The sequence below is a fragment of the Octopus bimaculoides genome, chromosome 23, assembly GCF_046866305.1.
Source record: "Octopus bimaculoides isolate indiv1 chromosome 23, ASM4686630v1, whole genome shotgun sequence".
Classification (NCBI taxonomy): Eukaryota; Metazoa; Mollusca; class Cephalopoda; order Octopoda; family Octopodidae; genus Octopus; species Octopus bimaculoides.
Window position 1 is genome coordinate 13,947,954 of NC_142950.1, and position 24,273 is coordinate 13,972,226.

Genomic DNA, 24,273 nt, shown 5'->3' on the forward strand with positions numbered 1-24,273 from the left:
TGTCAGTCTGCGTCCTATGTATTGGGTGCAGTATGTGGCAAGTGTGTCACGTCATGTACAAGGCTGTGGTGGAGGTGGTGGTGGTGGTGGTGGTGGTGGTGGTGGTGGTGGTGGTGGAGGTGGTGGTGGAGGTGGTGGTGGTGGTATAACAGTTGTGACGTGTGTCGGAGGGGCACTCGTGTCATGTTACTTAGTGTATCCTGTGGTAGCGGCAACATTTTGTGCAGCGTGACCTTCATGCCATATTCTTTGGTGTATTGTACAGCAGTTGTACCATATATATTTATATATCTTGCTTCAGATATTAGAGTGTGGCCATGCTGGGGCAGCACCTTGAAGAATTTTTAGTTGAATGAATTGACCCCAGAACTTTCTCTTTCTTAAAACCTGGTACTTATTCTGTTGTTCTCTTTTGCTGAACTGCTAAGTTACAGGGATGTAGAGACACCAACACCGGTTGTCAACCAGGTGGTGGGGAACAAACGCAGATACGAAAACATAAACACACATGATGGGCTTCTTTCAGTTTATGTCCACCAAATCCACTCACAAGGCTTTGGTCTGCTCAAGGCTATAGAAGACACTTGCCAAAGGTGTCATGCAGTGCACTTGAACTCAGAACCATGTGGTTGAGAAGCAAACTTCTTACCATACAGCCATATATATATATCTGTGATGCAAATGATCTTATGATCTGCAATACTAACTTCAGGAAACCTGTCAGTCATCTGTTCACCTACCAGTCTGGTGGGTACACTAGTCAGATTGACTACATTGTCACTAAGAACTGAGAAAGATGGCTGCTTATAAACGCCAAAACTTTCCCAGGTGAAGAATGCACCCCACAACATAGATTAGTAGTTAGCAACTTCAGGATTGGGGCTAAATGACTGCCCAGAAGATGACCAGTGTGGAAAAGAAGGGTCTGGAAGCTTAAGGGTCTTCTGAATGGACAGAGATTTAGAGACATATTACTTGAAGCCTTTGACGAAAAAAAGAGGAGGATATAGCATCATATAATGTGGAGGACAACTGGAAGTTCCTACGGGACAACCTGTTGAGGGCTACTGACCAGATATGTGGCTGGTGCAAAATCCCCTTTCAACCTAAGGTGGAACAATGTAGTTGAGAGGGCCATTATGGAAAAGAAACAGGCATGGAAGGACTGGAACTGTGGTGGTAGCAGGGAATTGTATCAGATTGCCAGAAGGGAAACTAGGAGACAGGTTTACTTAGCCAGAGGGAAAACAGATAAGAAAAAAATTTACCAATGTTCTAGATCATGAGAACCAGAGACTTGAAGTGTTTCAAATTGCAAGACAGTGTGTGAGAGAAAATTGTGATGTCACAGGAGAGAAATGTCCACATGGATGATGGCTCACTTGCATTTAATGAGGTTGCAAAGAGAGAGATTTGGAGACACCACTATGAAAGGTTGCTAAATGAAGAGAATGAATGGGAGAAAGAGAGTCTGCCACATGTTGATCCAACAGAGGGACCAACTATTTGAATTGACAGTACCTTGGTAGATAAAGCAATTAAGGGTATGAAAACAGGGAAATCCCTCGGCCCATGAGGAATCACTGCTGTAATGCTTAAAATATCTGGCAGTGTAGTCACCCTTATAGTTAACCAGGTGATACATGAAGGAGTCATACCCAATGACTGGTGTGGCAGCACTATAGTCAAATGCTGCAAAGGTAAAGGTGATACATTTGATAAAAATAATCACAGAGCTATCAAATTATTGGATCAGGTAATGAAAGTCACAGAGAGGGTTATAACCTAAGTAATTAAGGAGAGAGTTAGTTTAGATGAGACGGTTTGTTCAGGGAGAAGCACCACTGATGCTATATTTCTGGTAAGACAGCTGCAGGAGAAATATCTTGCTGAAGATAAACCTCTGTACTTGGCTTTCGTTGACATGGAGAAAGCCTTTGACAGGGTCCCCTGATCATTTATCTGGTGGTCAATGTGGAAACTAGGGATAGATGAGTGGTTGATGAGAGCTGTACAGGCTATGTACAGGGATGCTGTTGGTAAGGTGAGGTTCAACAACAAGAATAGTGAAGAATTCTGGGTAGGAGTAGAGGTTCAGCAAGGATCAGTCTTCAGCCCCCACTTATTTATCATAGTCCTCCAGGCAATAACAGAGCTGGGAGTTTTTCTGCTGAGTGGTTGGTGTTAGGAAGGGCATCTGGCTGTGAAAACCTGCCAAAACAGTCACAGAAGTCTGGTGCAGGCTTCTGCCTGGCTGGCTCCTGTCAAACCATCCCACCCATGCCGGTATGGAAGGCAGATGTTAAGTGATGATTATATATATATATATATATATATATATATATATATATATATAGGTGCAGGAGTGGGTGTGTGGTAAGTAGCTTGCTTACCAACCACATGGTTCCGGGTTCATTCCCACTGCATAGCACCTTGGGTAAGTGTCTTCTACTATAGCCTCGGGCCAACCAAAGCCTTGTGAGTGGATTTGGTAGACAGAAACTGAAAGAAGCCTGTCGTATATATGTATATATGTATATGTGTGTATATGTTTGTGTGTCTGTCTTTGTCCCTCCAACATCGCTTGACAACCGATGGTGGTGTGTTTAGGTCCCCGTAACTTAGTGGTTTGGCAAAAGAGACCGATAGAATAAGTACTAGGCATCCAAAGAATAAGTCCTGGGGTCGATTTGCTCAACTAAAGGCGGTGCTCCAGCATGGCCGCAGTCAAATGACTGAAACAAGTAAAAGAGAAAGATATATATATATGCCCCTCCTGTACGTGCTTCACAGCATTCAAGACATACACACTTCACGTCTGGCTGTACAGCCTTTTTGTTTGTTTATTTCACCGTTTCGTTTTCCTGTCTTGTTTTCCGTCTGCCACTACCCTCCACGAAAACAATTTAATTTGTGTTCGTGGGAAGAACCATTTTAACGATGCGTACTGCCTTAATTCTTCGAAACGCCGGAGTTTTAATGGTGGCAGCTGATGAAGGGGATGTTTCTATGCGGCCTGCTTGTTTGTTGCACCTTGTTTACCATTTTGTCCTTGTTCTTTTGCCACGTCATGTACCTATATGTACATGTAGATGAACGTATATACATACATGTACATATATATGCATATACTCATATATTGTTTTTTATATATATATATATATATATATATATATATATATATATATATATATATAGTAAAGATTATTTGCCAACATAATATGGCAGTCCTGATTAGGACGGATGTTACTGTTATTTAGCCCCAGGAAACATTGTCTCCAACTGACTACCAACGCACTATCTGCATCCTTATATTTTCAAACAAGAGAGCTTAGTGTCCCCACTTAGCTCAAAGCAATATCTGTGTACCAATGGTTTCTGTGCAATGTAGCTAATTTCCAGGGAGAGAAGAATCAACCCTAATATAATAAATAGCATTATTTATTGAACATCCTCTCTTATTCTTATCTTGATATGCTCTAGCATCCTCATGCTGCCTTCTCTATCTTCTTATCAGCTTTTCCCACCCTTATATAATATGGAGTAGCAAAGTATCTTCTCTATAGTAAGATACCTTGCTTGTCCCTCTATCATACTTTAGCTTCTTGACACCTGGCATAAAACATTTAATATCCATCTTCCATGCTGGCATGGGCCGGATGATTTGACAGGAATCAGTGGACCCAAAGAAGGTGTACATTGTGCTCCAGTGTCAGTTTGGGAATGATTTCTATGGCTGAATATCCTTCCTAACACCAAACCGTTTTACAGTATGTGCTGGGTGCTTTTTTTGTACTACAGGTACTAGTGGGGTCGCCATGTGGCTCACAAGACTGAAAACACTGAGCAGGCTTTAAAAAAAGAAAATGTACTCGGGTAATTTATCAAAGAGTTTGGTTGAACAACTTGCTCCAGTACTTATCTTGTTTTTTAAAGCCTGGTACTTTTTCTGTTGAACTCTTTTGCCAAATTGTTAAGTTACAAGGATGCAAAAAGACCAACACTGGTTGTCAATCAGTGGACACCATTACACACACGATGGGCTTCTTTCAGTTTCTGTCTATCAAATTCATTGACATGGCTTTTGTCAGCATGAGGCTGTAATAGAAGAGACTTACCCAAGTTGCCATGCAGTGGGACTGAACCCAGAACCATGTTGTAGGGAAGCAAACTTTTTATTACACAGCCACACTCGCACCTATGCTTTCTTTTAGTTGCAAATAATCTAACAATTTAGAGGGTATTTAGTGGAAAAAAGGCCCCAACTAACTTTTCCATTATTCAGCTGGTGAGCAGTCATGTTGCTCCTCTATAGCAAGAAACCCATTCTCCTCCAGCCCTTTCTCTCATACTTTACCCCTCTCTACTCTTTATTCTCAAAACATGAAGTTTCCCCCTCCTCACTCAGAGTTTGCAGTCTTGTGAGTCACATGGTGACCTCACTGGTGCTTGTAGCGCAAAAAAAGTACCCGGCAGTTGGTGTTAGGAAGAGCATCTAGCCATAGAAACCATGTCGAAACTGATATTGGAGTATGATGCACTCCTTGGGACCCATTGAATCCTGTCAAGCTATCCAACCCATGCTAGCATGGAACATGGACATCAAATGATGATATTATTGTTGATGATGATGATGATATATGGATGTGGAACAAAATAAAATTTCTCCTATATAATTAAATTATAATTGGATGGTTTTTCTTTAAATACAATTATCTCAAATTGGGCGTAATTTTGTGTCATAAAACAGAAAGTGGTTTCAAGCAAGATCTTATCAAAAAAGTGTTTTAACCTTACTGTCATCAACTTATTTGAAACCACACCTGGTTATACAATACAAACATCTGATTTTAAAGTGATCTGAATTTAAACATTCTATCAAAATTCCATATTAATTTTTACGGGGTGGTATCAAAAGGTCCTTGGACTAGTTATGTTTGATAAAAAATAACCTATTTACTTAAGTTTTAACATCATCTCTTTCAAAATAGTCACCTTGTGCAGCAATACACCCGCCCCAGTGTTCCTGCCATCTTTGGAATCTGGCCTGAAAGTCATTTTCCATAAGTGAGTCGAGGACTTTCTGCAGTTTGTTCTGGATCTTGGCAACAGTGTTAAAACAGTGACCTTTGAGCTGCCTTTTCATCTTGGGGAAGAGATGGAAGTCTGCAGGGGCTAAATATGGCGAATAGGGTGGATGCAGAAATGATATCATGTTGTTTTTGGTGAGAAACTCACAAGGGAGGAGAGCTCAGTGAAGAATCTAATTGTTCATGCTCCACAGGTCAGGTTGCTTTTGCCAAATGTCCTCCCTCAAACACTTCAAAACATCACAGTAGAACCCTCGATTGACAGTCTGGCTCTGGGGGATGAATTCTCAATGCACAATATCATGTTTCTGGGGGTGATGCTTGTGGTAGGTCTTCCAAATCACTCATCATCTTCCAGGGATGTTCTGCTTTTGAAGTGCCCGTGCCACTCGAAACATTGCGTACAATCCTTTGCCTTGTCACCATAAGCTGGCTGAAGCATGCTCAATGTCTCTCTAGCAGACTTCCTAAGTTTAATGCAAAACTTCACGTTGGCTCTTTGTTCCAACTTCCTGTCCATGGTAAAATTGCAGACTACAGCATACATGTGACCAGAAAAACACAAATCTCACAACTTGCAAAGTAAACACAGTGAACATCTAAGTTATGGAGACATCAACACATGAACACCGGTCTTCATGTAGTGGTGGGGGACAAACATTGATACAAAGACACACACACACACACACACACACACACACACACACACATATATATATATGACAGGCTTCTTTCAGTTTCCACCTACTAAATCCACTCACAAGGCTTTGATCCAGTTAAGGCTACAGTAGAAGACACTTGCCCAAGGCGCAAGCTTCTTAGCACAATTCTTTGTTATTTTCCAAATTAATTCAAAGATAGTGTATTTGAACTGAGAAATGGTTACAAAAGAGTTAATTAGTAGCAATCACTCTACTCACTTAGTCATCCGTAAACTGCTAATTATAACTAACTCGTGAATCTTTGTAATTAACGAATCTTTTTCCTCTGTTTTATTTTTTTTTTTTTTAATGTTTAGATCTTGAACAGAAGAATATCATCGACAAACTGGCCAATTTTGTGGCTCGAAATGGCCCAGAATTTGAGCAGATGACCAAACAGAAGCAGAAAGACAATGCAAAGTTCAGTTTTCTCTTCGGCGGAGAATATTACCAATATTATCAGTTCAAAGTCAACGCAGAGCAATCAGGTGAGTGTTTTGCTTCTATTTCTTTGTCTCTTTTCTCTTTCTCTCCTTCTCTGTGGCTTGTGTGTCACACTCAATGTGCATGTGTTTGTGCGTGTGTGTGTGTGTGTGTGTGTTTGTGTTTGTATGTGTGTGTATCTGCTGGTTTGAGTGTGGAGTAGAGGTGGAGAGAAGATAACGAGAGTAAATATTGTTTAGTTTCGAGTAGTCAGGTGAGTGGCCACCTCTTATTATCTTTCTTTAGTCCCTCTTACATATTGTGTGTGTGTATGGGGCGATGTGAGAATAATTATCTCACACCTCGTTATCAATTGGTTTATCTTGGAGATTATTATTTTTATTATTTTTGGAAAAACCAAGTGGGCTATGTGTGGTGCTGTTGCTGGAAAATTATATGCAGTGCTCATGATTTCTCTCTTTTTTTTCTCACCTGTCTCTTCTTTATCTCTCTCTCTTTCTTATAAGTAGTAGCTTTGGATGTGGTGACGATGATGATGATAATGATGTTGTTGTCGTTTTTGTTGTTTCCACACTTCACACTTTTATCTTGTGTTATTTTTGTTGAAGTTAGAAATAGGTGAAGACAATGTTTTAACATTGAACAAGTCAGTTATCTCTGTCACTCAAATCTCTCTCTTGCTCTCTCTCTCTCTCTCTCTCTCTCTCTCTCTCTCTCTCTCTCTCTCTCTTTCTGTTACTCTTTCACTCTCTCAGTATCTTTTTCTCTTCCTCTTTCTCTGTCTGTCTCTGTCACTCTGTCTGTCTCTGTCACTCTGTCTGTCTCTGTCACTCTGTCTGTCTCTCCCTGTCACATGCACACATCACACAAACACTGATGTATTTCTAGTGTGTTATTGATGATGATCGGAATAAGTGTTTATCATTGAGGTGATGATGATGATGATTGATTTCTGATCTCTTGGTTTATCTTTCTTGTCTTCGACGGGTGTTTGTTGTTGTGGATTTTCTTTTAAAACAAGCATACATATATACATGGAAGACAGATTTTAAATGATGATGGTGATGATGATGATGATATACATGCATACATACTAACTAACTAATCAACAGAACAGCCTGCTCATGAAATTAACATGCAAGTGGCTGAGCACTCCACAGACGCATGCCCTTAATGTAGTTGGAGTCAATCTCACTGCATTTCCATGACAAACAAACTCCCCGACCAAAATGGAATTGTGTGGAGAGAAATCTTTAAACACTGTGTGTGTGTGTGTGTGTGTGTGTGCATGTATGTGTGCAGGCATGGCTGTGTGATGTGAAGTTTGTTTCCCAGCCACATGGTCCTGGGTTCAGTCCCACTGTGTGGCACCTTGGGCAAGTGTCTTCTGCTGTAGCCTTGGGTCGACCAAAGCCTTGTGAGTGGATTTGGTAGACGGAAACTGGAAGAAGCCAATCAGGGAATTCAGCCATAGAAACCATGCCAAACAGACAGCAAGGATTGGTGCAGTCTTCTGACTTGTTGGTTCCTGTGGAACTGTCCACACAATGTCGGCATGGAAAACAGACATGAAATGATGATCATATGTGTGTGTGCATGTGTGTTTTACTTGTCTCCATGAGATCACATGATAGTTGTTAATGTCACTGTCATGCAAGTGCTGTCTTTCATTTCCGATCATCTGTGAAAGCATGTCTGATCATGGGGAAAAGACTAACTTGGAAACAGTTGACAGTTGGCAATGAGGAAGGCATCCAGCCATAGAAAAATCCACTTCAACAAATACCATCCAACAATCCAGACATGGAAAAGTGGACATAAAAATGATGATGGTAGCATAAATATGGTGAACTCTCCTGTTGTAGACAACAAGCGATGGTTTCACATCTTACTTTGATTTTGAATCGAGCTTTGATTAATATATAAGAGACACTCTGTGGTGTTGACTGGCAATCTTGAGTAGGCTTAGTCTTTCTTCTGTGGGAAGCAAGCCCTGATTGGTGCATGCTACATATCCACAATCACCCCAAACAAAATCGTTTGAAGTAGGTTCTTGTTGGTGCTTCTACTAAAGACTCACACACAGTTCTTCACAATGTTTCTCCTCCTTTTAACCCTTTCATTATCATATTTCTGTTGGAATATACCAACTTTGTTTCAAATAGTTTGAAAAATAATGTAAAATTTACTCAAATAACTGTCACTATTAAACTGGTGTTTGGAACATAAATTAACCTGAAATTTTGGTTGAAAATTTTAACCTAGATTACTTTAAAACCAGAAATTTGTATCTTAGAACCAAGGACGGCTTCAGGTGGGTTGGTAAGAAAAGGGCTAAACTATTTTAAAATAGTAAAACATGTTGTTCTCCTTTCATTTCATTTTTCAATAAGGTCTTCTCAAGAATCATGATTGATATTACAAGTAATCCATAGGCTTATGTTTGTAACATAAGAAGGGACAAACTACAGGGTGTTTGCTGTTCCAAAGCTGACTGTAGAAGGGCTGTTTGAGAGCCTATGTGTGTGTGTGTGTGTCATTGTAATTATTTATGTATGTATTTGTGTGTGTGTGTGTCTGTAGTTAACCCTTACCAGTATGGAACATGGACATTAAATAATGATGATACACACACACACACAGATGTGTGTGTATATATGTATGTATGTATGTGTGTGTGTGTGCATATGTCCAAATAATTGAAGAAGGAAAAATATTTTTCAAGCATATTGAAATCTGTTTGATCACCAGTTTATCACAAATTGATTGGTTACCATTACTACATATTTATCTGTCCATTACCAAAAGTGGAGAATCAGAATGTATACCACAAAGTTTTCTACCCAAACACCTTGGGCAAGATTTTTTTGCTAGAAAGATTGAGAGTTGCCCTTGCATGAAAGTCTTCCCTTCCACAACACTGATGTTTATCTCAAAGGAAGGTTGTTGGTTGGGTTAATCCAAGCTTTGCACAAGTGTCATTGCAAGTGTTACTGTCAGACTGAATGCAAAAAGCCGGATTAGATAACCACAAGGCATCTCGCTTGACCCTCTTGCAATTCCAATTTACTACCCTGGATTTATAATTTAGTTAACATGCAGTTTAACCCTGCTGGTACCAACCTGTCTGAAACTATTTCTGCATCTTTGATACAAACTCACCATTTCAAAGTCATCTTCATTAAAATCTTTCAAAGTTTCCTGCTAATTTTTATTTCAAATGCTAGCTAAATAATAGCAAAGATATTTTGATAAATTCTGTATTATTTTCAAAATTAATTGAAACAAATGCAGTGTATTTCAATAGAAATATGGTAACAAACAGGTTAAGAGTTTAAAAAGAAACATGAAAATTAACTGACTTAGATTGGAGCCTGGTGTTGCCATCCGGTTTCACCAGTCCTCAGTCAAATCGTCCAACCCATGCTAGCATGGAAAGCGGACGTTAAACGATGATGATGATGATGAAGTGATAATAGTGATATAACATTATTCCATAAAGAGAATTTAAAAGAGAACTAATGAAATCCCCCCTAATTTTATTAACAGAACTTCCTTGTTATACCATATCCACAGGCACCTAATTGCAGGTACCTCCTAGTGACATTTTAATTATTTCCAAAATAGCAGCTGAGGTACATTGTTCCATGAGTAAAGACCCCCTTCGGTCACAAATGACCATGGGATTGCATCTTGAAAGCTCCCCTCTGAGGCACAGGTCCGGGCAAGGTTGTTTGTGGAAAACCAGCATGCCAGTCTCCCCCTTCATGCCACTGATGTTATTCAAGGGAAAGCAAAGGCTGAAATAGCTTGACACCAGGGATGTTGCAACTCATTTCTATAGCTAAATGAACTGGAGCAATGTGAAATAAAGTGTCTTGCTCAAGAACACATCACACAGTCTGGTCCAGGAATCAAACTCACACCCTCATGATTGTAAGTCCGATGCTCTAACCACTGAGCCATGTGCCTCCACATACTATACCTGATATAAAATGTGATTATTTTTATGTTATGTAAAATATAGTTGTGGCTGTGTGGTAAAAAGTTTTCTTCCCAACCATATACTTCCAAGTTCAATCCCACTTTGTGACACATTGTACAAGTGTCTTCAACTATAGCCCCAGGCAAACCAAAACCTTGCAAGTGGATTTGGTAGACAGAAACTGAAAGAAGCCCATCGTATACATGTGCGTGTGTTACTGACTTCTTGCCTTGATATCACATGGTAGTTATAAACAAGCGTCACTACTGTCCTGCAAATGGGGTCCTTCATTTCCAGTCTTCTGCAAAAATCATGTCTGGTCATGTGGGAAACATTACGCTGCTTGGAAACAACAAGTGAGGGTAGGCAACAGGAAGGGCACCCAACCATAAGAAAATCCACCTTAACAAATTTCGCCTGACTCATGCAAGCACAAAAATTGGATGTTAAAACAATACTATATCAGGTATAATATGTGAAGGTGCATGGCTCAGTGGTCAGAGTGTCAGACTTACAATTGTGAGGATGTGAGTTCAAAGATGATGATGATGATGAGATAGAGGATAGTTTTGAATTGTTATGTAGCTGATTATAATTGTTTATACTAATAGTAGTGATGGTTGTAGTAATGGTGGTGAAGGTGGTGGTGGTGGTGGTAGTTGTGGTTGTTGTTGTAGTGGTTGACTAAGTGTTGCAGTTAAGTTGTTTATCCTGCCAAGGAGAGCTGTCAAAATTAAGACAGTTTAACTGACTCTACTGTCTGCTCCATTCCACTCTATATCACATGCAAAACCACTACTTTCACTTCTCTGCACCACCACTACCACGATCATCATCAACAACAACACTGTTAGAGCAGTGGTAACAGTGAGAACATGTATGTGTATGTGTGTGTAAGAAACTTTGAATAACTTCTTAGATCAAGAGCTTCTTGTATCTGTCATTATTTCCCCCTCCTCCTGACTCCCACCTCTCTGCTCCCCCCCCACTCCCATTTCTATAATTGTATAATGGTGGAAAGGTTGAGTTGACAACAACCCCTTCCGTGCTCCACTCTTCTTCCCCCCCCCCCACCATCAGACTTGTGTTTATCTTACACTTGTACTGATATCTCATTACTAGTTGAAGTTTTTTTTTTTTGCTTACATTATGTAATAATAATTAATAAATATCGTAAGTGTTGGTAACATCCCCTCCTCTCACTTTGCAATGTCTTCTTTTAATTATAGCATTCACCCTTTAACTGCAAAATTTAATTTCATGGCTATTCCATTAATGATAGTAAATATCTATCAAAAATAAAATAAAGTTACCTCAATAAACTTGACATATATTAACAAAAAATAGTTGATTAATCCTTCAGCATTTAATCTGACCATATCCAGCCCAAATATTCTACATGTTTTATGTTAAAACTGACCAGATCCAACCTCTCACACCTACCCTACAATGTCATTCTAAAAATATACAGTCACATTATCGAAATCTCAAAGCCACAAGATAATGTGTGATTAGTTAAAAATAATTTGAATGAATAAGCATTGCATTTGACAAAGAAATCTGAATGATAAAGGGTTAAATTGACTCTAGTACTTGACCCTTGAGAGTTGATAGGCAATGTTGACCTCAGCAGGATTTGAACTTAGGTAAGCTGGAACAAATACTGCAAGGCATTTTGTTCCAATTCTCTAATGACTGCCAGTTCAGGCGTAAAGGTGGGAGATTTGGGCTGAGTGGAATTGTTTTTATTTATTTATTTATTTTTTACAGTAGGGAGAGGCTTGTTTCTGTTGTTTATTTGTTTGTGGCTTAATGGTTAGGGTGTTTGGCTTACAATTGTAAGGTTGTGAGTTTGATTCTGGGTAGTGTATTGTCTCCTTGAACAAGACACTTTATTTCACCTTGCTCCAGTCTACTCAGCTAGCAAAAATGAGTTGCACCAGTATTTCAAAGGGCCAGCCTTATCACACTCTGTGTCATGCTGAATCTCCCTGAGAACTACATTAAGGGTATATGTGTCTGTGGAGTGCTCAGCCACTTACATGTTAATTTCACAAGCAGGCTGTTCCATTGATCAGATCAACTGCAACCCTCATTGCTGTAACCGGTGGAGTACCAGTTATCTATCAAGCCTGTCATGTGATGCACAGGTAATATTTCCCTGGCACCATACATCACATATGATGTATATAATAATATATAATCCATTTTTTTTTCAACCACCAGAGTAACTTAGAACTTAAAAAAGGAAAAGCTTTATATTATTCAGAACAAATGAAACAAAGGCTAAGAAAATGCCTGAAAAGAAGCAAGGGCATTTAAGGTAGCATTAAGAAAATGCCTGAAAAGAAGCAAGGGCATTTAAGGTAGCATTAAGAAAATGCCTGAAAAGAAGCAAGGGCATTTAAGGTAGCATTAAGAAAATGCCTGAAAAGAAGCAAGGGCATTTAAGGTAGCATTAAGAAAATGCCTGAAAAGAAGCAAGGGCATTTAAGGTAGCATTAAGAAAATGCCTGAAAAGAAGCAAGGGCATTTAAGGTAGCATTAAGAAAATGCCTGAAAAGAAGCAAGGGCATTTAAGGTAGCATTAAGAAAACGCTTTGGTAAGACAGAGCATTAATGCAGGTGTTTTTAGATGTACGTCTGGACAACAGATTTATCCTTTATCTTTCATTTCCGTCAGTCATTAGACTATGGCCATGCTGGGGCACCACCTTGAAGAATTTTTATTTTAGTCGAATGGATCAACACCTGTACTTATTTTATTTTTCTCAAGCCTGGTACTTATTTGACTGTTCTCTTTTGTTGAACCACTACGTTATGGGGATGTAAACACACAAACACTGGTTGTCAAGCGGTGGTGAAGGACAAACACAGACACAAAAACATACACATGCATGCGTGTGCGTGACAGTCTTCTTTCAGTTTCTTTCTTCCAAATCCACAACACAAGGCTTTGGTCAGCTCAAGGCTATAGTATGAGACACTTACCTAAGGTGCCACCAAGTGGAATTGAACCCAGAACCATGTGATTGGGAAGCAAGTATCTTACCACACAATTATGTCTGGTGGATTTGGGGTTTCTTGAGTTAGCGGTGTTTTTCATTTTGTTTAGTATTATTCTAAGAATGGTAATTTGGCTATTTAAAGGGGTGGCAATAAGGAAAAAATAATCTTAAGGAAGATGTAATTTAACCTGCAGCTGAAAAGAAAGTGCTTTCTGGTTTAAGTAGCTTTTGCTTGGGGAGTCAGCAGAGCTGTCTTAGCAGCATCAGAGGTCCCTGGGAAAATCAATGTACTGGGCCCTACAGTATTTATTTATTGACATATGATGCATTGCTGTACTTGAGAAGACCTGCCCACCACAACAGAACTGAGATCCTAAAACTTGTAAAAAGCACTTGTGCTGGTACCATGTAAAAAAAAAAACTGGTGCTGGTGCCACATAAAAAGCACTCAGTACACTCTGTAAAGGGTTGGTGTCAGGAAGTGTGTCCAGCTGTAAAAATCAGGCTAAAACAGACTATGGAACTTGGTGTGGCCCCTGGCCTTGTCAGTTCCTATCAAGCCATCCAACCCATGCCAGCATGGAAAGCAGATGTTAGATGTTGATGATGATGAAGCCGTAGCATATATGAATCAGAATTGGGCCCTAGACCAGGAGGGCCCCCAAGCAACTGTCTGGTGTACCCATGTGTAAAGATGTTACTGGAGTTAAGGGTTTTGGGTAATGCATAAGTGAGGGGGTAGATTGGTTAGTAAAGTAGCATTTTTCTTTTTATTGAGGTTGGGTGTGATGTAGTCGTTGGCATGGCGTTAGGTTGGAACACTGAAATTTGTGTGTGTGTAGGGGTTGTGGCAGTTTATAATGGATGAACTGCACAACCAAAATCTATGCATACACATAGAGGGATAGACATGTGTGCACACTCACACACATAGTGTGCATGAGCATGCATGACTGCATGACATACAGTCTGCATGCACGCTTGCAGATTGTATGTAACTGTATATATACATATACAAGCATGCATAAAGACATATATATATATATATATATATTGTTTTTTTTTGTATTTGACTTTGCTATATATATACATAGATATATTGTATGCCTACATGTGCATACATACATACATACTTTGCAAGCATACAGAAATGCATACTTATAAACACACGCATATATACTTAGACACACACACACACACACACACACACACACACACACACACACACACACACACTCAATCTTCCCAGGTTGGGAGGTCATGCAAAGGTCAAGGGCACTGTCCTGTCTCTCCTGATTAGTTTAAACAAAAAAAATATCTAAATAATGGATCTTATCTATCATTTACCTTTGCGCTTTTATTTTTATTTTCTTATTAACTTTTATCTTTGCTTATCTTCAGTAAATAAGCACACACAGTAATAGCATATCTTATGGTACTTGTGACACCATATCTTGTTCCATGAAGTACACTTCCAGTTGTTTTAGCCCTTGGCTACTTAATTTATCCTGTTTTTTCCCTAAGTACTGTGCATCTAAGATTACATCATCCAATGTGCCTTTCTATTTCTGCATTAAGAGGATAGGCTATGATTCATAACAGAGTTTTGGGTACTATTTCTAACAGTGTCAAGCACTCACCTAGACTACATGTTTTCAAGCAATGTGCTGTATGTGGTCCACACATGTGCCATGGAATCTTGATGAAAGTCAGAAAATGATGCCAGGATATTTAATGATCTTGTGTGTTTTTAATACATTGCATAGGACGACCTCAAGACACTGAACCTTACAGAGGAGATGACAAAGGACCAAGATATCTGGTGCCTTGTTGTACTCAAGAAAACCCGTCCTTCACAGCAGAAGTGTTAAGGCTTCTCCTGCTGATGAAGATTGGCCTGCAAAAGCCCTGTGCTGGGGCCACATGAAAAGCACCAATGCCGGTGCTATGCAAAAGTGCCACATTTGAAGCACCCAACATGCACTGTAAAGTGGTTGGCATTTGGAACAGCATCCAGCCATAGAAACCAGGCCAATAAGACTGGAACCTGGTTCAATTCTCCTGCTTGCCAGCACTGGTTAAACTGTTCAGCCCATGCCAACATGGAAAACAGATTTTAAATGACGATGATGATGATGCATAGCACATATATGACTGTTCACCATGTGGTTTTGAGTTCAGTCCCATTATGTGGCACTATAATCCTCAGGCCGACCAAAGCCTTGTGAGTGGATTTGGTAGACGGAATCTGAAAGAAGCCTGTCGATGTGTGTGTGTGTGTTTGTGTGTCTGTGTTTGTTCTCCCACCATTGCTTGACAACCAATATTGGTGTGTTTATATCCCCATAACTTAGCGGTTCGGTAAAACAGACTGATAGAATAAGTACTAGGCTTACAAAAAATAAGTCCTGAGATCAAATTGTTCAACTAGAAGGCAGTGCTACAGCATGGCCACAGTCAAAATGACTGAAACAAGTAAATGAACATATATATATATATATATGATAGATATATAGATATATATATTAATATTTGTTTTTATGTTCCGCTGTGGTTGACTTTGCCTTTCATCCTTTTGGCATTGGGTCGATAAATTAAGTACCAGTTGCGTACTGGGTCGATGTAATCGGCTGGGCCCCTCCTCCAAAATTTCAGGCCTTGTGCCTAGAGTAGAAAAGAATATTTGTTTTTATGTTCCATTATAATAAAAACAATGTTACATTAATCTGATGGGTTACTCTATTTTTTCGTAGAGAACAAATTTATTATTCTTGCACAAGAATATTGTTAACAGTGACTTTGAAGTTTCAGCCAGCTAAGCCATTGTTGGACTGCAGTGCATTAGAATTTACCTTGCCTTTATATAGTCTCAATGAAATTTATGTGTATATTAGTTACTGGTAATTTAACATTATAACTTGTAGTCGTGATATATTAAGGAGTATGTAGCATTTTATTATTAACTTTTGAATGAGGAAATAATGTATTTCACTCATAAAAATATAAAATTAATTTCAATCATGTTTTGTTTTCGGAAAAATTTTATAAGGCTCGAACTTTCATTATAGTAGTATCTATGGAAGACTGGGAAGATTATTATTTATATGGACTTAAAGATTGATCACAGTTTAGCATATAATTTAGTTTTTGCCGTTTACTATTAATACTGATACAATGTACATAGGTTTATATGTCTGTTGTAGTTTTATTCAAGTTAGTGTTTAATCCTGCCTATGTATTGATTGATTGTAATAATGTAGTTACTAAGCATTTTCTTTTATATTACACTATGGAAGACGGTAAGGATTATAATTTTGTTTGATTTAATAGAGTTGTCGCTGTTTAGTTACGTATTTAGGAGTGCTTGTAATTTACTTATGGAATTTATTTATTGATACGGTTGTACATTGGGTAAATGTGTTTGAAAGTTGTAGTTTCGTTGGTTTGTTTGTTCCCAAACAACACTTATAGTAGTGCTGTTGACACCACTGGATTGAATGGTACTGCTCAGGTGTCAAAACCATAATATATCCATGGGGCAGCTGATGATGGAGACATGTTGGATTGTTGGTATGGCTGTTTTTGTACATGTGGAATAGTATTATTGGATTGTTGGTATGGCTGTTTTTGTACATGTGGAATAGTATTATTGGATTGTTGGTATGGCTGTGGAATAGTATTATAATGCATCCTTTTGATATATATATAAAAGAGATGATTGGAAAAACAATGGTTTTGTTATGAACTTCAATAGCTTACAGCTGTTTCTGCTATAAGATGCTGTGAACTTGTAGTTGAGTGCTTGAATAACATCCTATAGCTTCATCTATAGCTTCATCGTATGTTGGTGACACTTGCTTACAGCTAGCACATAATGTTATTGCAAGGAGACAGTAATACTCTCTCTCTCTCACACACACACACACACACACACACACTCTGTCTGTCTGTCTGTCTGTCTTGTCTCATGACAGGTTTCTTCTGTCTACTAAATCTTCTCGCAAGGCTTTGGTCAGCCTGGGGCTATAGTAGAAGGTGCCAAGGTGATTTATGTATGTAAATGTATTTGCATACATGCAAGTATTGCATGCATGCATAGTATGTATCCATGAGTGTATGCATGTACCTATGTATGTGTGTGTGTGTGTGTGCATGTGAGCTTGCGCTGGTGTGTATGTTGGCTACAAATTGAGAAAGCACTTATGCGGGTGTTGGTAGGACACCTGTGCTAGACAGGCCTAACAATTAACTGAAGGTTATCTGTCAACTTTGACACCCAAAACATTCCATTTAGTTGCTATACATATATATGTATATATATATTTATACATACACACACACACACATATATACATACATACATATACACATACACTTTGGACATTTTTAGCTGCTATCTACTAAAGATAGAACAAGCTGCTGCTCTCTTTTTTTCCCCCTAGTTTTTCTGCAACCCCCAATCACCCAACTCTTTTGTGTGTGTGTGTGTGTGTGTGAGGTGGTAGTATTAGGGTTAACTAATTGATGGTGCAGCTCCCCCATTTTTTTTTAGCTTGAGATGATGGGTGGGGGACCTTCAGAACGAGAGGGGAGAAAGTGTTATTTTGGAAAGTATTCACTGACTTTCTTGGCATTCCTATCCTTCCTCCCCCACAGCCAAAGTAAGGTAGATAGGGACTGTGTGAGAATGTGTGCATCTGTATAGTATGTGTGTGCGTTTGTGTGGTATAGAGTGTGTGTAGGTATGTATGGTGTTTAGTGAGTGTGTGTGTATGTATGTAGAATGTTGAGTGTGTGTATAATGTATTTATGCTTGTAAGTATAGTATGTAACTAATGGATTACATAGATACAGCATGGCCAAATGGTTAAGATGTTTGCTTCTCAGTCATTTGATTGCAAGTCCAATCCCACTGTGATGTCAGTCACATATGTCTCTTTACTACAGCCAGGAATTGACCTGAGTTTTGTTGGTGATATTGGCAGACAGAAACTGTGCTGAAGCCTGTTTGGATGTTTGTATGCAATAATTCAAATCCCTAGCCTTATTGTGCCACGCAATGTCACACTGATTTTGTTTAAGAGACACACTAAGAGTACGTGCCTCTGTGGAGTAGTCAGCCATAAGTAAGAGAAGGGCATCTGGCTGTAGAAGAAAATCCTTTCTCTGTAGATTCTATGCAAGCATGGAAAAGTAGATGTTAAATGATCATGATGATGAATAATGATATATATATACACTAGCTGACGTACCCGGTAATTCCTGGGAAAGTGGGGCTTATCCCTTGGTTTCAGTTCTCATAATTGTTTCGCTAATCCAATAACAACAATACAAAGCATGTAGCCCTTTAAAACGGTTTTTGTGCATTTACAGAGAATACCGAACTGTCTTACAGAGGATCTTGTTTTTAGGAATTCCCAATAAGTTATGAATGCCCAAATTGTAAAGTCACTTATGTAATAACATGAAATTAGTTATCCGATAGTAAGAATTCAAATAAAGTAGCCCCGAAAAGGGCTTTAATGCGTTCCCAGAGTATATAGAACATAGAAGGAAATACTAATAAGGTATGTATACTAAAATCGTGAAGCATGTTACGTAATAACAGGCTAATCAGATATGAGGCAATAACAATTCAAAGTAAATAACACTGAAAAGGGCTTTTGTGCATTCCCAAACAATATTACCATCAGGGGCGCTAGTGTTGTTGTATTCAGGAATAAGTCACTAACAAAATAAGTGGATCTATTGTTTAGGAAAATACTATTTACTTGTTTAAGGGTTGTACTGGGTAAATTGTGAAAATAACTCTAACAATTCAAATACTAAGAAATAAGCATACTCAGTTTCATTTTTACCAAATAGTTTACGAAAATGAATGGGTTCTTTCCCTTGGCTATATATAAGGATCCCTTCCAGGGGCCCTATTATCGATTTTTTTTCAACAATTTGCGTATGCCATGAGGTTTCCAGACATGAGTTCTACTCATGTGTCAAGTTTCATCAAAATCGCTAAAACAATGTAGGAGGAATTAGTTAACAACTTCCCAAACACTCCCACAGACAGAATTTCCCACATATGTAGTATATATATATATATATATATATATATATATATATATATATATATATATATATATATATAGCAGAAGTGTTGTCAAGGCCACATTCCCTGGTGAAGAGTCCTGTGCTGATACCATGTAAAAAGCATTTGCACTGGTTCAATATAAAAGCACTTGTTCCAGTGGCATGTTGAGAGCACCCAGCACACACTGTAAAGTGGTTGGTATTAAGAAGAGCAGCACACTGTAGAAACTGAGCCAAACCAGACTGGAACCTGGTGCAGCTGGCCAGCTCTGGTCAATCAGTCCAACCCATGCCAGCATGGAAAACAGACATTAAAGGATGATGATGATAATGATGATATATATATATATATATATATATATGCAGTGTGGCCCAAAAGTAGGTTTACAGTTATCACATAGGCACTTTAAATTTCTTTTAAAACATTTTATTACATTTAAATTTCTATCTTACAAACTGAAAAGGGAGCTTGACAAAATTAACTAAATTAGCATAGAATAATGGTTTCATATTTCTTTTTTTTTTAATTAATATCTAAACTGTTAATATATGAATGCAAAAGAGATAGTTGAATAACTAACTGTAAACCTACTTTTGGGCCACCCTGTATATATATATATATAGGTTAAAGCTACCATTGGTTTCATATTAAGGCAAGTCCCTCAACACTAACCAAGCCTAACATGAAACCAATGTGGTTGTATATTTATATGTGTGTATATATAGAATGTATATTGTTGCTCCTAGTATATTATCCTATCTCTTATAAGTCTGGTTCTTATTCTATCAATCTCTATTGTCGGACTGCTAAGTTACGGCAATGCAAACACAGGAACACTGGCTGTTAAATGGTGGTGGAGGGGGGGGTCACACAAAGAGACGCACATAGATATGTACATATATATATATGTGTATGAAGGGCTTCTTTCAATTTCTGTCTACCAAATCCACTCACAAGGCTTTGGTTGGTCCAAGGCTATAGTAGAAAACACCTGCTCAATGTACCACACAGTGGGACTGAATCTGGAATCATGTACTTGGGAAGCAAGCTTCTTACCACACAGCTATGCCTGCGCCTACAGACAGAATCAGCCAAAAGTTTTGTTTGTTTTTGCATTACAGTCACAAACTAACACACACACGTGAGTGCACTCTGACTCACACACCTGAGTGAACTCTGACACGCACACACGTGAGTGCACTCTGACGCACATGCACACACACACACACACACATTGGTATTTTTTGTTGTAATTCCCTTTTTTCTTAAACCCTCTCAGGCACAGGAGTGGTAAGTAGCTTGCTTACCAACCACATGGTTCCGGGTTCATTCCCACTGTGTGTTGCCTTGGGCAAGTGTCCTGTACTATAGCCTCAAGCTGACCAAAGCCTTGTGAGTGGATTCGGTAGATGGAAACTGAAAGAAGCCTGTTGTGTATAATATATATGAATATAAATATTTTATAATTTTATACATAATTATAATAAGGGCTTGGTTTATAATTGGTAAAAATTATCTATGATTTTACCCTTATTATTATTATTATTATATACATATATATATATATATATATATGTATATGTTTCTGTGTTTGTCCCCCACCATCACTTGACCACTGATGCTGGTGTGTTTACGTCCCCGTAACTTAGCGGTTCGGCTTAAGAGTCTGATAGAATAAGTACCAGGCTTACAAACAATAAGTCCTGGGGTCAGTTTGTTTGACTAAAAATAAGGCAGTGCTCCAGCATGGCCACAGTCAAATTACTGAAACAAATAAAATAATAAAACTAATAAATACTGTTTTACTCCTCCTCCTCCTCCTCCAACTTCTGGGGTAGAGCCCCTCCCCCTTCTCTCACTCCTTGTTCTCCACATCCCTTCAGTACTCATGTTGCGGTAGTCATGACAACCAGACTCTTGTTGCTGGATGTCGAATGTTCAGTTCTTCATGTTCTTGTGTTCTTTGTTGAAAAGGAGTGGAACAGATGCCTTGTGGGTGACAAGTTGTGCAATGTGAGCTAGGTTAGCTACTCATCCCACCCCAACCACCACCCCTGATATATAACTACATATTTTTCTTTTTCTTTACTAGTTTCAGCTCAAGAGCTGTGGCCATGCTGGGGCACTGCCATTACTGCTGGGATATATAATCTTTTGCCTGTTTCAGTCATTGGACTGTGGCCATGTTGGGTGTAATGCCTTAGATGTTCTGAAGGTTTTTAGTCAAATGAATCGATCCCAGTTCTTATCTTTTAAACCTGGTATTTATTCTATGAGTTTCTTTTGTTTAACTGCTGCGTCACAAGGATGTAAACAAACCAACACTAGTTGGCAAGTGGTGGTTGCGGACAGACTCACACACACACATACACACGCTCTCTCTCTCTCTCTCTCTCCCTTTCTCTCTCTCCCTTTCTCTCTCTCTCCCTTTCTCTCTCTCCCCCTTTCTCTCTCCCTCCCTTTCTCTCTCTCTCCCTTTCTCTCTCTCTCCCTTTCTCTCTCTTCCTCTCTTTCAGTTTCTGTCTACCAAATCCACTCACAAGGTTTTGGTCGGCCTGGGCCATAGTCAAAGATACTTGCTCTAGATACCATGCAATGGGACTGAACCTGGGGCCATGTGTTTGGGAAGCAAACTTCTTGTCACACAGCCACACCTGTGCTCCAGCATGACCAGATCTGAATGACTGAAGCTTGTAAAAGGATAAAAGGATATATATATATATAGACTGTAGCCATACTGGGGTACTGCCTTGAGGAATTTTTAGTCAAATGAATCAACCCTCAGTGCCTGCTTATCCTATCAGCTTCTTTTGCTGAACATGTTAACACACCAACACCTGTTGTCAAGTGGAACTGGGGGACAAACACACACACACACACACACACACACACGATGGGCTTCTTTCAGTTTCTGCCTATCAAATCCACTCAGAAGATTTTAGTCGGCTTGAGGCTTTAGTAGAAGACACTTGCCCAATGTGCCATACGGTGAGACTGAAACCTAAACCATGTGGTTGGGAAGCAAGTTTCTTATCACACAGCCACACCTGTGCCTGCACACACACACATATGATGATGATATATATACCCTGCAGTAGAATTTGGTAACTCTTTGGGTGGGGCTTTTGAATAAATCCTACTGCCTCCCCCACCTTTCTCTTGGTATCATTTTTCTACTGTTATCGTACTATCTTTATCATCATCTCAATCATCATCATCACCATTATCAGTATAAGCAACATTTATCAGCTTTATCATTGTCATCATCATCAGCAGCAGCATTACCACCACCATCACCAATATCACTATCACCATCACTCACTATCACCATCACTCACTATCACCATCACTCACTATCACTCATCACCACCACCATCAAATTTTGTCATTACTCTAAACTGGTATTTGCAATAGAGTTAATCAAACTGGCCACTTTCACAGTGGATATACTAATCCTACGAGTGGTGATGATGCATTTGTGCAGCTATACATGCATGTGTAATAATCCTTAATGAACACAGCTTCTGGCAAACTCTAATGAATTCCATAAACACTTTTCTGTTCGTCCGATTTAGATGTAAGCATGGCTGTGTGATGAGAAGTTTGCTTGCCACTGTGCGGCACACTGGGAAAATGTCTTCTACTACGGTCCCAGGCTGACTGAAGCCCCATGAATGGATTTGGTAGACTGAAACTGAAAGAAGCCTGTTTGTGTGCGCATGTGCATGTGTGTGTGTGTGTCTCTGTTTGTCCCCCACCACTACTTCACAAACCTGTGTTGGTTTGTTGACATCTTCATAACTTAACAGTTTGGCAAAAGAGACCGATAGAATAAGTACCAGGCTTAACCCTCTAGTGTTTAAACTGGCCATATCCAACCTGAATATTCTCCATGTTTTATGTTCAAACAGGTCAAATCCAGACTCTTACACTTATCCTACAATGTCATTTTTAAAGATAAACAGTCACATTGTCAAAATTTCAAAGCTGTGAGATAATGCATAATTAATTCAAAACAATGTGAATATATAAGCATTACTTGACAGAGTAATCTAAATGCCAAAGGGTTAGAAAAAAAGGTAGGGACTGAGATAGATTTGTTTGATTAAAAGCCTTTTAAGGCAGTGCCCCAGCATGGCCACAGACAACTAAGTGTAACAAATAAAAGATGAAAGAGAAAAGCTTATACTACATGGAATTTTTTGTTCTCTTAGAAAATTCCATTCCTTCACCTTGTTTCAATTAAGCATCTAAGCATCTTCACGATTTTCATTGTCAGACTCCCATCTGTTCTGTAGAATTTGAAATACACACCTTACACTGCCATTCAACACAGCACTGACTTGCAGTCTTGCAGTTGTTCTGTTTGTTATATTTTATATTTTTATTTTTATTTTTTTTTTTGGAGCTTCTACTTCTACTAGTGATGGTGCTGTTGTTTCTATGAGAGAAAATTTGGGACTCATGCCAAATGTTTAAGATGTAAGCGTCTGCTGATATATATATACATATATATATATATATATAATAGATATGTGCACATACACATATATACATAAATATATATATACACACACATAAACATTCTCTGATATGTATATTTATATATGTGTGTGTGTGTGTATAGGTATGCGCACGCACGCACGCGCGCGCACACACACACACACACACACACACACACACACACACACACACACACACACACACACACACACACACACACACACTAAATTACTCACCCTGGCCTTGCAGGCAGGCACTGAATTCAGTTATCGTGCAGGCTTACTGGCAATTCTGATCCGGGATGTAACCCGCCTACCTTCCTGCTTACCTATTTTCACCACCCAGGGTAGCTTACTTAGCTTGTTTGAGATGTAGGTAGTCATATACTCCATTCATCAACTGTTGATGGTAAAGTGTGTGGTGGCGATGGGTGTAGTGAATGGAAGGTTGATTT

General features: G+C 39.0%; 1 protein-coding gene across 4 annotated transcripts in view; it reads left to right on the forward strand.

Moving 5' to 3' along the window:
- Positions 1-24,273, forward strand: part of LOC128250638 (calcium homeostasis endoplasmic reticulum protein-like) — a 164,381-nt gene that overhangs the window by 11,952 nt on the left and 128,156 nt on the right. For all 4 annotated transcript variants that reach the window (XM_089340168.1, XM_089340171.1, XM_089340170.1 and 1 more), the window contains exon 2: positions 6,109-6,279. In XM_089340168.1, coding sequence (XP_089196294.1) covers positions 6,109-6,279 — 171 coding nt within the window. The remainder of the gene's footprint in view (positions 1-6,108; positions 6,280-24,273) is intronic.